Source organism: Alosa sapidissima, chromosome 4 (genome assembly GCF_018492685.1).
Source record: "Alosa sapidissima isolate fAloSap1 chromosome 4, fAloSap1.pri, whole genome shotgun sequence".
Lineage (NCBI taxonomy): Eukaryota > Metazoa > Chordata > Actinopteri > Clupeiformes > Clupeidae > Alosa > Alosa sapidissima.
The window spans coordinates 30,756,373-30,772,505 of NC_055960.1; the positions used below are offsets into that span (position 1 = coordinate 30,756,373).

The 16,133-nt window shown below is 43.7% G+C and overlaps 1 protein-coding gene across 1 annotated transcript in view; it reads right to left on the reverse strand.

The window, feature by feature from the left end:
* srgap3 (SLIT-ROBO Rho GTPase activating protein 3) overlaps positions 1–14,464 on the reverse strand; it is an 80,132-nt gene extending 65,668 nt beyond the window's left edge. The window contains 1 exon segment of the mRNA XM_042089038.1: positions 13,862–14,464. Coding sequence (XP_041944972.1) covers positions 13,862–13,928 — 67 coding nt within the window. The 5' untranslated portion in view covers positions 13,929–14,464.
* Between the last annotated feature and the right edge of the window lie 1,669 nt (positions 14,465–16,133).

Genomic DNA, 16,133 nt, shown 5'->3' on the forward strand with positions numbered 1-16,133 from the left:
GCATGATGCGCCTGGGCAAAAAACAAATGTAATGTCAGGGCATGAAATGCCCTATTCTACTATGTTGATATGGTTCAAATGTTGATGGATATTGATTAGAGAAAGCAGTCCTGTCAGTGAGAGAGTGGCTGGTTTTCAAAAGCGTGGGCCCTGACTTTTCTTCCCAGAATCCTCCCTGTCCGTCTGCTCCCTGAGCTGTTTGAGCCAAAAGCCTCTCATCGCTTGGAAAGAGAGAGATCCCTCCACCAGCAAACATGCACCAAAGACACTCCCGCTTTGAAGCAAATGCACTGTGGGACACAGGAAGACAAAAGGCAAAATGATACAAGGAGTAACACTTTGCGACCGAGCCAAGAAAAAAAAGAACAGAAAAAGCCAGAATTCCCCCATCATAGCCTCCCTCGTCAAAAACTCTAACAGGAACCAAGCTCCCCCTCTCGAGAAAAGGTTTGTCATTCCCCCTACTTGTTATGGAAAATAATCCTTAATAGCATCATCAATTATTCACAAGAATTCCCTCCAGCCAAGAATGGCTGCTAAGCCTGGAGCGAAGACAGCACAGTGTATCGAGGGAGAGGGGCCCTGGCTCTTACTGGAAGCTTTGGACCACTATGGTCACGCAGCAGAGGGGCCGCCTGGACACTGGAGAGGGAGCGTCAGGTGGTTCTCATGACATGAGGGGGCACTGGCTAACAAGGTGTGCGTGAGCTGCAGGGGGGTGGAGAGCATTTAGCGGTTAGCCCTGAACACTGCAGTGCAGCAGTGCTTGGCTGCGGAAGCCTAGCAGAACAATGGAGAGCAACGAGAGGCTGTGCCTCGATTACTCCCTCACTCGGTGGCAGAGTTTTACTTCAAAAGCCAGCCAATTAATAAAACCGGTCTTTGCACAGGCTAGCCTGACTCACACATTCCACTGTACACAGCGTTAAAAATAGAGGCTCTTCCTCATAGTCTGAGTGTTATTATCAACATCACAGAGACTTGACTCCAAACAAAAGCAGATGGCTTAGCTCATCTGGCTAATTCTTGCATTCATTTTCCCTCTTGTTTACTTAACCCAGGCAACCCAGGCCAAAAGCAACCCCAGGGGCCACAAGCAACTGCCTAATATCCAAACCCAAGCTTATGCCACAAACAGATTCTCATGTCTGTTTCTGTAGCAACAGCTGTGAGACAACAAGAAAGTAATTCGGACTGTCTTAACCCAATTCTTCCTCGAGAAATTCCAGTGATGGCTAATTGTTATTTTCAACAACAGCTACTGTTTGCTTTCATGCAACAATAATGAGCCTGGGGAATGAGAAGTTAGCATTGGTCAACCCTAAGGATTGAGAAGTTAGTATTGGTCAACCCTCCAAACGTTTTGTCCCCCTGACATTCCTCTGCCATAGGGAGGTGTGTGTCTGCTGTGCTGTCTGGCCATTCTTCATGCCCAGTTAGCCTGACGCTGTCATAACTCAGCCTGCTCCTGGGCATTTCAGTGACTCTGGCCTTAAATCATCATGGATACTGCTAGCGGCCCTGCTGTGCTAGCCATGGAAACTCTCTGGCAAGGCAGCGAATGTTGTATAAAAAGCACAGCATCATCCAGCCCCCGGCCCTCCAACCAGGACAATTGTTTTTCTTTCTCCCAGAGAGCTCTGCTACATTGTGTCAGGAACATTTGTGACAGTTTTCGATGAATTGGAACTTTTTGTCCAATGTTATGGATCTTTTGCACCCCCTGCAAAAGCAGTCAATGCCTTTAGAGCCAAAAAACCTCTCTCTCTAACACTGCGCTAGCCACACTGCTATAGCTGACTCCCTTGCAAACAAAAATGTAACACATGCCTGGGTCCACCTGAATGGAACACAGGTGTGCACAAAACTAGCTTATCCGCAGTGGGTCTGCCCTGTGCATTTCACATGCTCAACACAGTAGTGTATCTAGGCCTACTGTAGCTAGTGTTGTGGCGTTTATGCTTTTGTATTTGCCTTCCATTTCCTGGTTAAAGATGATGTTATGCTCCTACCATGGTAACATACATCTTCAGAATATCAATTCTGACAGATTTGAAGCACAAATGCATATGCGTGCATCTATCTGTGTTTCCATGCCAACACTCAAGTGAGGAGTAAAAGCACAAGTAGGCTAAGTTAGCACACTCTCCTTTGGAAAAGGGACCGGGCACAAGGGGCTCAGAACATTCAATTATCAATTTTGTGGGCATCAGGGCCAAATTGGTCTTCTGGGCTCCGGGCTGCAGGCCCCTCAATGTGTCTGACTGCTGGCCTGTACCGCTTGGCTGTTTGGCAGCAGCTCCAGGCTGCTATTGAATAGCTTTCAAATTGGCAGTGCCAACACCCTCTCAGAGATGTCGCCTGCTTTTGGGGTTTCATAAATCACAGTCTCGTCGAGTCTTGCTGAAACAGCCGAGATCTGGGAAAATGCAGAACAGACTGCAGTCCTGTGGGATTCATCCTCTTTCTGATTACTAAATGAAGCCATAAAAAGAATAGACATTAACGGGCAAACTCTTAATAGCCTACTGAGATTTCACAGTCATAGTTGGCTCTAAACATCCCATGGTCTTGCTGAGAGGTAGCCTATTGGTGAAATGTCCACATGAGGCGTCTATGATATAGGGAATTCATGTTGATCAAATCTCTTTTCAGAAATGTACCAGTATTATCTTTTTCCAGACACACACATCAGTGGACTAGTACTCTCTTTAGTGACTTGCAATGTTCAGTATTTGACTTATGAATCCTCATTGGTACCCGACTCGGCCTTGACAGTGAAGTGACTTACACTTGACATTCTTGACAGCTGCCAAGCTGACACACCACTGGATTGGTGTTGGTATGAAGGCTGTCACTGGAGTAAAAGACTCACACATACATTCATGACGGACGCTTCTCCAGTCATGACTAAATCCTTCATAAAGATAAGATTCTTTTTCTCTCTGCAGTGACAGCCTGTATCGCTTGTGATCGTGCGACTACACAGGGAGGGACATTTCAGGTGCTGAGATGCTAATCTCACCCCTCTTCCGGACCCTGTCACATCTGTTGCACTCTGAGGGTGACCCTGTAGGAAGTTAACAGGCTGTAAATGTGCTGACAACCACAGGCCCTTGCACCGACACACACACACACACACACACACACACACACACACACACACACACGCACCTGTGCTGTGCCACACCAGTGCGGTGGGGAGATGAGGCCTTAATGTGTGAAGACACACATGCTGCAGAAGATTACAGGAAGAGTTATGACCTTACATGTTACTCAGCTAGACGGAAACCGGTTTAGGACAGGAAATGGTGGTGATGGAGGGGGTGTGAGGTGCAGTGGTGGTGAGTGCCTGAGGTGACGTGGGGGGTGGTGTTGCAGTCACACCACGCAGATCTTGCGGCCACACCGACCGCCTCAATAATAACTAGATGTACCGCATAGCGGTACAAAATATGACCGCCGCTCAGTCCTGTACATCCGTTCCGCGAAAATAAATCACACTTCAATTTGTCTCCATATTTTACTCCATCCCCCACTCTTGAAACTTTTGTGTATGCTTGTTTGGCATGCCTGAGTGTGTGTGTGCGGCTGCACAGAAAGTACCCTACTGGTGCTGAAAAGGTGAATAGATTGTAGAATAGCCAAAGAAGATGTAGAATTGTTATAAAACCTTTAAAATCTCTAAACAATCACAAGTAGGGCAGTTCATCACAGTTCATCCATTGCAACTGGATTGATGAAAGGTCACTTACACCTGTAGGCGACATTGTATTTGGGAAAAGCAAAAGGTATCAGCATAATGTTATTTATTTATTTATTTTTTATGTCTTTTTAAACAAAAACATCTCTGTCAGTTCCATGCCGTTTTCAACAGCTATCAAAAACAAAGGTCATTTTTGGATGGATGGATTTTTTGTGAATGTTTCTTCTTCTACATAAGATTTTAGTCATCTTTAGTTCATGTAATACTTTATTGTCAATGCACAAATTAAGTAACAGTAGTCTGAAACGTTATTGTTAATGCACAAATTAAGTAACAGTAGCCTAGTCTGAAACGAAATGCTGTTTTACATCTAACCAGTGGTGCAAATAACTGACATGTCCAAATGGGCCTTGATGAAATGCGTCGCTAGACTGTTCATACACATTTTAACGGGCCAAAGTTGAAGAGCTTTTGTCCGTTATTGTTAGTGCAAATATAGGCTGATTCATGTTCCCTTGCATTGTTTAACTGAGGTCCATGGCTAGTCTGGCTTTCATCAGACCAAGCTCAATCTTTTAAGAAATCAAAAAATAAATAGATCAGGCTGGGTTCACCCAGCCTAGTCCATAGGCACCCGATATTGTTTAATTTTCCGATTGAGATATACACGCTCTGGCTATTCTAAATGCAAAAATGCATCAGGGAGTTATGACAAAACGGTAACTAACAAACTAGATCCTAATAGAAAGCTGTTAGCTTCCCTAAGCTACAGGTAGGATTATAAGGTAGGCCTATTTACAACATAAATTGTCAATAGGCTATGCTGGCGACACAAATAAAATCTCCTTTGGAAACCAATGGCTTACGCCTTACAGTATCAAGCGGACTTAAACTGTCATATCGTGGCGAAAAGTTGTAATAACATTCACGCAGCTCCATGAGTCAAGGAAAGCGCGAATGAAGTAGCCACTTCTAAATGGGACCCACTACACAGTAGCTTAAGGTGTTTTGCTAAAGGAGCCATAATGAAATGAAGGTGTCATTGTTTGGATACTTCACACACACGTGCTTTTTAATTTCACAGACTACAACTACCAAGCTGTAATCAAAGCACATCGATTCCCCTCTCACACCCTGCACGCACTTAAAACAAAATAAACAGGCGTCTCAGTCTCACGCATGTATAGGCAAAACTGTATCAGACCGGTGTAACGTTGGTAAATCTTCCATTGCACAGAATGATTTTGTAGCACGTGCAATAAATGACAGTCGAAAGATACAAACAGTGCTGCTATACATTTGCTTGGTATAACCGCATTTATAGTTTTCTACAAATGCAATAAATCAAATGCCTCCATCACTCAACCAACGCTAACGGTAACATTACCTAGGTCCTTATATTCCTTGATATTACAAGATTAACGTACCTGCAGTAAAAACCAAGCATGTCCGATAAACATCCTCAGATTTATTTCGGCTTCAAGAAGAAATGGGAATTACACTTCATGTGAACATCGTCCTATCCTTATTAGATGTTCGCTGCGGTAAATTACAGTCCTTGTATGAAGCGTCCATTGTTTTTTCCAACCCACTTTTAACTTCCAACAAAATTACGTCTCACTGCAACGATGCGCCATCTAGTGGACAAACGACTACTTCTCGCCAATACTGAAAATGCAGCCATGATGATGATGATGATGAATATTTATTTTGGCTTTCTTTTAATCCTACTGATTTTCATTTTTTACCGGGGGAGGATCACAAATGAGTGATTATGAGCCAGGTTGATGTGGGCCCTTGAGACCAACATACCATAAAAGATTCACAGAGAACTGTGTCTGCCCTACCCTCCTTTCGGGGGGTCCAGTCCAGCGGGGGGGCTGCAGATGAAAACGAAAAATGACGGTTCCATGCTATCCATGTGGGGGGTACATGCCCACCAAGTTTTGTGTACCCCGGTCTTTCAGTGTCCCGGGAATCCTTGTTGGTGTACGTCACTAAATGTACACATAAATTATTTTATTGTAAGGCCCCCCATGAACGAAAGTACACAAAACTTGGCATGCATTCAGAGGGTGTCATAATGATCCTACACTTTTAATTTCGTGCAGTTTTGACCTTGTCAGCCAGAGATATTGAGATGAAAACACCTAATTTTTTGCTTTTTAATTTTTAACTAGGTGGCGCTATACATGAAATAAGTGGTAATGGGATGGGTTGACATGCCCCCTTAAGACCAACATACAAAAAAAAGGTGGACCTCCTAGGCCCTACGGTTCTCGAGATATTCACAGAAAACTGTCTCCGGCCACCTACAGGCCAGTTGGTGTATAGTAACATAAATTAATTTATTGTGTGGCCCCCCATGAACGGAATTCCACAAAACTTGGCGTGCATACAGAGGGTGTCATAATGATCCTACACTTCCAATTTCGTGCAGTTTTGACTATGTTAGGTCACAGATACCTTCAATTACACCACCTCATTTTTACTTTTTTGTGTTTAACTAGGTGGCGCTATACATGAAATGAGTGGTTATGGAATGGGTTGACATGGCCCCTTGAGATCAACATACAAAAAAAATGGTCCTCCTAAACCCTACGGTTTTCGAGATATTCACAGAAAACTGTGTCTGCCCTACCCTCCTTTCGGGGGGTCCAATTCAGCGGGGGGGCTACAGATCAAAACGAAAAACGATGGTTCCATGCTATCCATGTGGGGTTACATGTCCACCAAGTTTCGTGTACCCCGGTCTTTCAGTGTCCCGGGAATCATTGACGGAAATTTGGGCATGCGAAAAAAAAAGAAAAAAAAAAAAAAAAAAAAAAATATGACTAAACCTATATGACCGCCGCTTCGCTGCGCGGCGGTCATAATTACACACAAGGGACTGCCTAACACGGTCTGACGGAGCACTGGGCCGACACACCCTGAAACTTTACATGGAGTCTGTCTCAATTGGTGTACTTACGTGAGTACACTTTTGTGTAGTACACTATGTGCACTGTGTGCTTACTGGCGGAGTGCGCAAATTTTAACAAAATAGTATTGTCTCATATCAAACACTAACTCCGTGCACTTCACGGAAATGACGATCGCAAACATTTTAAAATAACTTTATTGGCAGTCGACAGTGACATGGTCATACTGTGTCAAAACATGAACCGTTTATGTTATAACTTGCTTGTACCTCCGTAAATTCTGTTTTCCACTGCTGCTGCTTCAGCTTTGTCAACCGCGATTTCCACGAGTTTGAAAACGCACCCTCCCCTTCTGCTATTTGGCCAAGATGGCGTCCGTTAAGGGCGAAAAGTGTCCAGCGTTGCACACTCAGCTTTTTGACCGTTATGAGTGCACCATCCGGGAACTTGCAGCGCCCTTCGTGTCGTTGGAATTGTCAGTGTGAACACCCTCATGCACTCAAATTAGGTATTGTAAGTGCAGAAGTACGCGATTTGAGACACAGTCATGGATCACCTTTTATCACATTATCACTGATGGAAAGAGAGAGAGAAAGAGAGAGAGAGACAGAAACAGAGAGAGAGAGAGAGAGAGAAATGAGAACCATTAGCTTGAGATTAAATCCCTGAAATTAAAAGTTTACTGCTAAATGGCCCAAAGAAATAGCTGCAGAGCTAAACTACAGCATCAAAGCTGCAACGTGCCATCGATTTCAGATGAAACAAGCAGTCTTTACTTTCAGACATTTTTTTTTTCAACCGGCCCTGCCCCCTGCTTGTTAAAGCTTCACAGTCATCATACAGACATAAAGCCATAGAGGGGATGAGAGGGGCTCGTACTGAACCCCCCACTAATCACAAAGGGTCAGATTTAAAGCTGCAGCGGTTGCCAGGGAAGGCAGCCAACAGCCCAGGACAGGCAACCTGTTCTCACTCCCTCTCTCTCTCTCTCTCTCTCCCCCTGGCCTCTCACTGGGGTGGGGGTAGGGGTGGAGCGGGCCAAGGAGAGGCCAGCCGCCCGGAGATAACTAACAGACAAATCTAATAAAAAAAAACAAGCTTTCAAAAGACAAGCGAGCCATGTGAGCCCCACCATATGGCCAGGCAGCAGAACAGCGGAGCGGTTTAGACGGATTAGGAGACGGAGGGGAAACGCGCCGTGCAGCGGGCGGCTGCAAACGCACTAGAGCCCGATTTTTGGATCGAGCCAATCTAGAAAAGAGGCACAGGCACTTGGCTCTGAGCTTAAATGGATGAACACGGGTATAAGATTAGAATTGTGTGCATGAGCTTGCCATTGTATGTGTGTGTGTGTGTGTGTGTGTGTGTGTGTGTGTGTGTGTGGGTGTGTGTGTGTAAGGGCTGTGCCATGATTGCATATCACATATCAGATCGTTCTATAATATACCAACACATTAAACAATGATGACACTTGTGCTCTGCATTAAGTCAATGTGTGGGTCAATTAGCCTTGTCAGAAGACGGGGTAGTTTGACCTCAGGTCTCCCCACTAGTAGACGGAGTTAATGGAAACAGGAGAATCTAGCACACTTACAACTTATATTATGCATACACTAATGCAACTAGTGAAATCAGTCACCATACAAATGCACATAATTCGTATTGTAACAGTTACTAATATCTTGTGATCTCAAGGATTTGTTAGCTCCTAGTCCTTTTCCACCTAAAGTAATAGCATTGGCTAAAACGCTAATCTCTCTATACAGAACTCCATCCTCACCACACCCAACCAGAGCTGTGATAACATGGAAGACACCCAGCCAGAGCTGCTCAACATCAAGACTTTAATCTCAGATGTGACAACAGCCAAAAAAAGACCAAGCAGCTCCACATTTCTTTCACATTATTCAAGAGGTCATTCCAGTCCTCAATCAAGTCATGTCAAACATGCTTCTGGAGAAGGGGACAGACAGGAAGTGCTCCTCTTCACTGTAAAGCTTTCTGCTCTGGTAGCCTGCTTGTCCCCATATGGGGATTGTGGGGAGGGGGTTGGAGGGCCTAACAAGGTCCAATTCAAAAGCTGTCGCTCTTTTTTTTTTTCTAACTGCAAGTTCCGGCTCTCGTCTGTATGGAGGGTCTCCATTGAGATGCAAATGGTGCACTCAGCCAAGAAGCTTAGACATACGTGCAGAGGACCATAGCAAAGGCAACCAGGGCCTCTCACTCTCTCAATCCATCTTTCCGCTCTTTCTCCAACTCTCTGAAACACTAACCAGAAACACAATATGATGGAGGCAGTATTCTGTTCTAGCTACAACATTTTTACAAGATTAAAAATAAAAATATGGGACACATTCACACACAGTCTCTCCACAATGCCTTGAAGTCTTCAGAATGTAATTCTGTCCCAGTCAAACCAGTAGAGTGGTGTAATGCTGCCCCAGTCAAACCAGTAGAGTGGTGTAGGCCTTTTATGTGAGCAAAGTTCTCAGGATAAAATGGAACTCTTCAGAAGACTGTTGTAACGCCAAACTAAACACCCCTGATAATAAATCAATAATCGGTGCTGCTTTTCGAAATAATTCCACGTTGTGCTCTGCTATTTACAATTCATCATCTTAAAGTTGAAAACACATTGGTATCCATAATCAAAAAAAATATGTAAACATAAATCTGGTATATCAAATACATTTTGCTAGCAGGGCTGAGCAACAGTAAAACATGGTTAGAAATAACCATAAAACACACAGACAGACCAAACCTGCAGGGCAGCTGCCAAGATCTCCTTTCATTTTCTCTCGCTCTCCCTCTTTCAACCTTTTTTCCCCAGAACACTTTCCACTTAAAAACAAACAGAGCTGGGAGACAAGTAGAGGTCTCCAAACATTTTTATTCACAAGTCTAAAAACTCACACACACACACACACAAGCCAAGCGGCCACATGACACACTTGGCTTGCAGATTTGTGTCTCTTTCACATGCAATGTGCAAATACAGAACAAGCATAACATGTATGGAGAAAGAGAAGAGCCCCTTGTTCACAGTACTGTAACCCTGGGAAACAGCGGGCACTCAGACGGCCACTCGGCTTCCCACATGCTGGCCACACACACACACACACACACACACACACACACACACACACAGTGCGCAGGTCATGAATCACAGGACACTGCTACAGCCAGCCAGTACTGGTACATCTTTCACATTCTTTCGCCATCATGTAGAGCCAGAATGCGCCATCTGGCCCAAGACTTTAGTGAATCCACATGCATATATCTCAGGAGCAGGTGGAAACACAGGTGAAAAAATTACATTCCTCTTCTTTCCTAATACCTAACTTTCCTGATTTTTGGGACTATTCAGAAAAATTAATGAAAACTGCTTAACATCAAAAAGGTGCAGCGGAGGTAATAGACGATGTTATGGCACAAGTTGAGTGTCAATCGTGGATGATTGTCTTTGTTCGCAAAGTGGATCTGCGAGTCAAACTGGAGTGATGAAATCTCCAAAGGGCAGTGATAACATCAAGGAGAACAAGGGTGTTGAGCGGCCGGGATCGTAAATCAATCATCTTATCTGGGTTTCCTCCAGGAAAGGACGGCCAAGCGTTGTTTTGTTAAGGACAAACAATGCAAGTCTTGTGACAAATGAACACCCTGACCGACCTGTTTGAAACTTCTTTAAGATGGCAAGCCCCAAATATTTCGACCGAAACTAAGTCTTTTTTCAAACTAGCCTATCAGCCAATACCACGAATGACTGAATGGCAATTCAGTGTTGCACACATTTTCCCTCGAGAAAGATTTCTGTCTAGTCTAAACAGATACCAGGACCTGGTCTGACAGGTCAGATTTATCTCTAAATAAATAAATGTAAATCTCTAAGTGAAAGAAAAGTGTGTTTATGTCTGTTTATGACAGAGTAGCTATAATTTATGAAGTGGGCCACACACCCTGGAGGTCAATATTTCACTTTAATTACAAATATATCAAAGTGCATCTTGGGGCACGATAATAGGCACACCTGATAAGCCGCAGAAGGAGAAACAAGTTCATCTGGACAGACTGTCTGTTCAAGGGAGAACCAATGGCATAACAATCGCTGCACAGGGGAGAACCTCCGAAATGATCAGTGATACTGACTGATTGATTTAGCCATATTCTGTATGGTTAAATGTTCTTTCATTACATGCTTAATGAAAGGCACAATTCATCACTGCTGTCTAAAATTATCTCTGCATGACAACGTAGCAACTGGCTTTACAAAAGATCCATTTAGAATCCAATGATGCCACCATCTCCTCTCTCTCTCATTCTCTCTGGCATTAGAGCATTCACACAACCCCAGTAGCAATAACTCACTATATGACAGGTGCAATTTAAAACTGCATCTCATTAGTTGGGTAGAGCCAACAAAAGGAACACCTCTCAATGTCAAAAAACACCCCCCTGTCCCACATGTTTGTGTCTGGAAAACCCCAGCGTTTCTCACGCACCCAGGCTGAGGATGAGCAATGAGCGTGGTTCTCCCTGAATTAGCATCAAAGCCCCCTACCCCCTACTCCAGGGGCCTAGTCTCTCGCATGTTGACTTAATAAACAGGGGCGACGCATCCGCGGCAGGGCTAGACACAAACTAGATAACTGATGCTTGAGTGCACAACAAGGCCTCGCAGTCAGATGATCAAGCATGGCTGACGTGGGACACTGGCACCCAGTGATGGTGAAGGACATAAAAAGTTATTTCCAAATCTGTAGAGGTCGCAGATAATGGTGGGATGATGGGGGGGGGGGGGGGGGGAGAAGGGGCAGCACAACATTGGAGGTCTCCTGAACATACTCACTGGCAAACACTATTTGCACTGTCAAACTAACCACTAATGAGGTACTGTTCCGCACGATCTACTCTTGATTATAGACGCAAGAAGACAATATAAACCCCCCCCCCCCTTGAACCATATCCATAAAGTAGTGGGTTTTAGTCCAGACGTATCGGAGTGAGGTCTAGATTTACACTGGAGGAAAGAAAGCTCAAGCCGCAGTAGCAGTGACATCCTTGCACTCTGTGCGAGGAGGCCAAGAGCAGGTGCTTGTCTGGAGTGCAGGAGGGGTTGGCGGGGGGGGGGTTTCTCCTCAGCTCACCCTGGCATTGAACCCATCCCTGTTAACCACAGTGACGTTTATGGAGGCTCTCGGTCTCCCTGTTGGCCTGGTGCTTCCTCTACGCTCTTCTTTAGCCCAGCCTGCGTTCAGCCATCTCCATCCCTCTATAATTCATTTTCATGTCCTACATTATTTACAACATTTTTAAAGAGCTCAGCTTTTTTTTTCCCATCTCGACCTAAGCCATTCCTGCCTTCTCAACACCCTCCCATTACATAAGTAAGACGCTGAAGGATGAGGTATATGATGATGACAGTAATGATGAATTAGATATTCTTCCCATAACTTTCGTTGGTGATATGAAGGACAGTATGGCAGTATAAGCATATGACAGTAATGGGAATTAACACACATCAAAAAATGCCCCTGATAAAACATGATTTTGGAAAAATTGCTTCCAGTGTGAGATTAACATACTTGATAATGACCTAATCTGGGTTTCACTGCTGGTGAAAGTCATTCAGTGCTGTAGTATTTGACTAATATCCTCACGGGTTTAGGATAAATAACAATTTATCATCAATTTGACAAAAAACGCTCATCCACTCCAATCTAGGAATAATCCAAGATAGCAGAATGTGAGCACAAAGCTCACAGAGGATAAGCTCTATGGAAGCCAGTCCACATAAAAGGCTAGCTCTTACCAGAGCTACTGTATACTGTTATTTTTTGGTAGCCTGGATTATAAATGAAGTATGCCTGAGCCAAGTGCCAATAACAGCCTGAAAATGCTAGACATTTGGTCACTGGCATATCTGCCGGCAGTCGATGAACAGACTGATTAATTGACGACTTGGACCATGTGGATGGTGAACTCTTTGGTTCACTTCGAAACTGGAAAAAGGAAATATTTCCGTCTTGTAATATGGCACCTTTTACTCGCGGTTACCATTTGCAGGCCATGGCCTGAAATACACGGATACCGTGTGAGAGCTGAATCCATTCTAACCTACGGTGGGTCTGGTCAAAGCAACATAAGCATTATCTAGCGCTAAAACATACACGAAAACACCTACCGGTAAATAGGCTAGCCCTATTCCATAACATCCTTATTGCATGTTTTATGTATGCACTCAAACAAGGTGTCGAGCATCGATAAGCAAGATCAAGACACATGCAGTCTTCCACAGTGGCCTACAAATAAAGGTAAAAAGATGCAAGGCTTTCAATTGACGCCTGGGCGTTCTGGCCAGTGATGGGGTTCGTGTTGCGGTACACATGGACAAAACGCAAAGGTCCGCAGCCTCTTTTCAACTTGATTACGATGCTGCAGTGGTAAGACCTTTGCATGCAACAGACCATGTGATGTGCATTTAATGTTTACGCTGATCGCCAATCCGATGCGACAAATGAATATTTTTCAGCGTGTCAGAGGGGGCACTGGGGGAGCGTAAAACGTCAACAAAGGAGAACAATTAACGGAGTTCCACCCATCTGTGTGCGGAGCATGACATTACAATGATGGTTCTACCCAGCAACAAAGCGTGCACCCTCCAGCTTGCGAATGCATGACCCAAATCAAAACAGACCATTCATACAACGGTAGTGAATGCCTGACAATCTACTGCTGAATGGAACTAAAACATTTTCGTCCACCTCAATGACGAACAGTCGCTACTACCAAGGCGTAGAATCTGGGTGTTGCCAAGAGTACCAAACATTAGGTCCTTTACGCCGAGCATAGAACAGGCGTAGATTCTAGCTTCTTGGGTAAAGTTATCTTGTAATTTGATTACAGAACAAGACACATGACTTTAGTCTACCCTTGCAGAGCTGGAGTTTATTTAGACTAAGCATTTCATGTGTACAACAAACAGGCCAAGATATGAAAACATATAATGTAACCAAAAGCGGAGATGAAGCAACCTGTTTCCAGTTACGCATTTGCCACAATGAGTTCATAATTAAAGTTTTTCATGAGAATCCGAAGAAAGTGACTCACTCCAACGCTAATCTCTTGTTTTTTGCACATTGCACAGATTCACAGAGACAACACTAATCAAAGAAATCTCCCCGTAAAAGATCAACGATGTGGCCAATTTGTAGTCTAACACTGCAGTCTCACTCACCTTTGACTTGTGTCTCATATTCTCCGATTATTTCTTTGTCCTTCTTGAATCTAGTTTGAGATGACATGTTTCCTGAGGTATGAATGTAGTAGGGTCCAGTGAGATGTCGAGGCTTTGGGGCGAAAGCTCCTTAAAGTGATCTCTCGTAGCTTGCAGTGTTTTCTGTCTCCTCTTCTCCCGTGCTTTGTATCTGCGTCTTAGGCTACTAGCTTATGTTCAATACCTATGAGACCCTTTTGATTCTGTCCTCTTCCCCCAAAGTGCCGTAAATTAACAGGGATTTGCTGTTCTAAGAACGACTCGTCACGCTCACCTGCATTGATAGATCTTTGCTTATGGTTACTCCCTGGGGCAGAAAGTGCTATGCTATAGCGGAGAGGAACGGGTGCTTTTCCTTTCTTGTGATAGCCATCCAGCGCAAAAAGTCAACCAGGGAAAAACAGCAGCAACACAAAATCTTCAGGTTAAATCAAGGAAATAATCAGCATCAAAGTACTAAACTTTACGCGTGCGTCCATTCCGAAGGGTGCGTTCATTGTAATTCGTATGTGTCCTTATACTAAACAGGAACAGCGCGTGTGATTCGGTGACTGGGCGATCTGAGATTAGCTACCCACTTTGAAATTTTATGCAGAGCTGAGAATTGAATCGACTCAAGCGTTGCACGAGACTCCTCCTATTGTAGAACCCCCTCCCTCAACCAATCCAATCAGCCAGCATACACACGCACATACACACGCACGCACACACACACACACACACACACACAAACAAACAATTAGGCGTACAGCTATCCAATGCCCTCATAATAAACAAAATGGTGGCAAAATACATGAGTCTACATGTAAAGATATACATTGTAATAATTTATATGGAAAACTATTGTTACAAATGCCAAATATGCTCTGTTTCATACTGATGAATAACCTACTTTAAGGTGTCTGAAAAACATTTACATAGCCAAATAACCCAAGTAAGCAAATTGATAATTATATAGATAATTATTTAAAACCCTATAAGCTACACATAGAGACAGATATGTGTACATTCATCTACCCCATACACAATCTACCCCATACACAATCTTTAAAAGAAAGGACATCAAAAGTAGGCCTACAAATAAAAGTAGTTTATTTTAACAGACAAAAATGGCCAGAGCAACGTCACCCCTCCAGCAATGCTTGTATGTATTCACATCCAGAGTTTGAACCTCAGATCTCTCTCTACATGATGTGAACTGTCAAATTGTGATTTCTCTAAGGGCCTATGTTATAATCTATTTTCTCACATGCACTGTGCAGGAGAATGTAGCAAGTTTATACTCATTTGAAATGTATGTCGAGGTTGTAGGAGATGATAGCTATGTATAGTTCAGCTTTCATTTGCATTCTCTGTAGTTCAGAAATTTACATGAATTCTCACATGTTCTTGAATGTAAAGAGTCGGTTTTGGGTAACAAGGCACTTTTGCGATGTGCACATCCACCTTAAAGGTGCAGTCTCCTATTCAGGTGAAATGTGGTTGGTTAAGTTCAACAGTGTCAAATTACACCCTTCTCTTACATACTCTTGAAGCAATGTATTGATCAGCTGAAATAGTGTTTGTCTTGGTCCTGTTTTTCCTTGATTTACAGAGCCAGGACATTGCTTGATTTCTGGAGATTTCTTTGAACATACAGAATGGACAGCTAACGGATCATGAGAAGAGATTCACATGTTGACACAACATCTAATGGATTAGAATTGCACAATGCATCTCTGTAAGTCATTAAGCCTGAAGTCAGATTAAAAGCTCTCTGTGATTGCACTATCATACTGCATTACTGAATTTATATGCACACCAACAGTTCTGCAGCATGCTCAAGGTCATGTAATACCTTTTCAGTCATGAGTTTTAAGAGGTGAACAAGTGATAAACAACTGATTACCAACTGTCATAAAATATGGTATATAATGAGCTGATTTTTTATTCCACTGCCGCTCTCTCACTCACCTCTACAAATGACGATGTCATTGGTGAATATCAGGTGCAGTGACACTCAGAGCAAGAGGTATTGTGGGAGATGGCAGTTTAGGCTTCCACTCTCAGCTCCTGTCAGCTGTCTTTGGGGCTGTGTTAGTCCCGTAAGCCTGATCTGGTCAGCCATCCCATTGGCATTTGATAAGCCACTGATCAGTGGGTGTCTGAAAGAGATAGGCAGCAGTCTATGTGAGACCCCAAACATCCATACTAATCCAGAGACAGGATATTTAGGGTGGACTCATGAGAGATT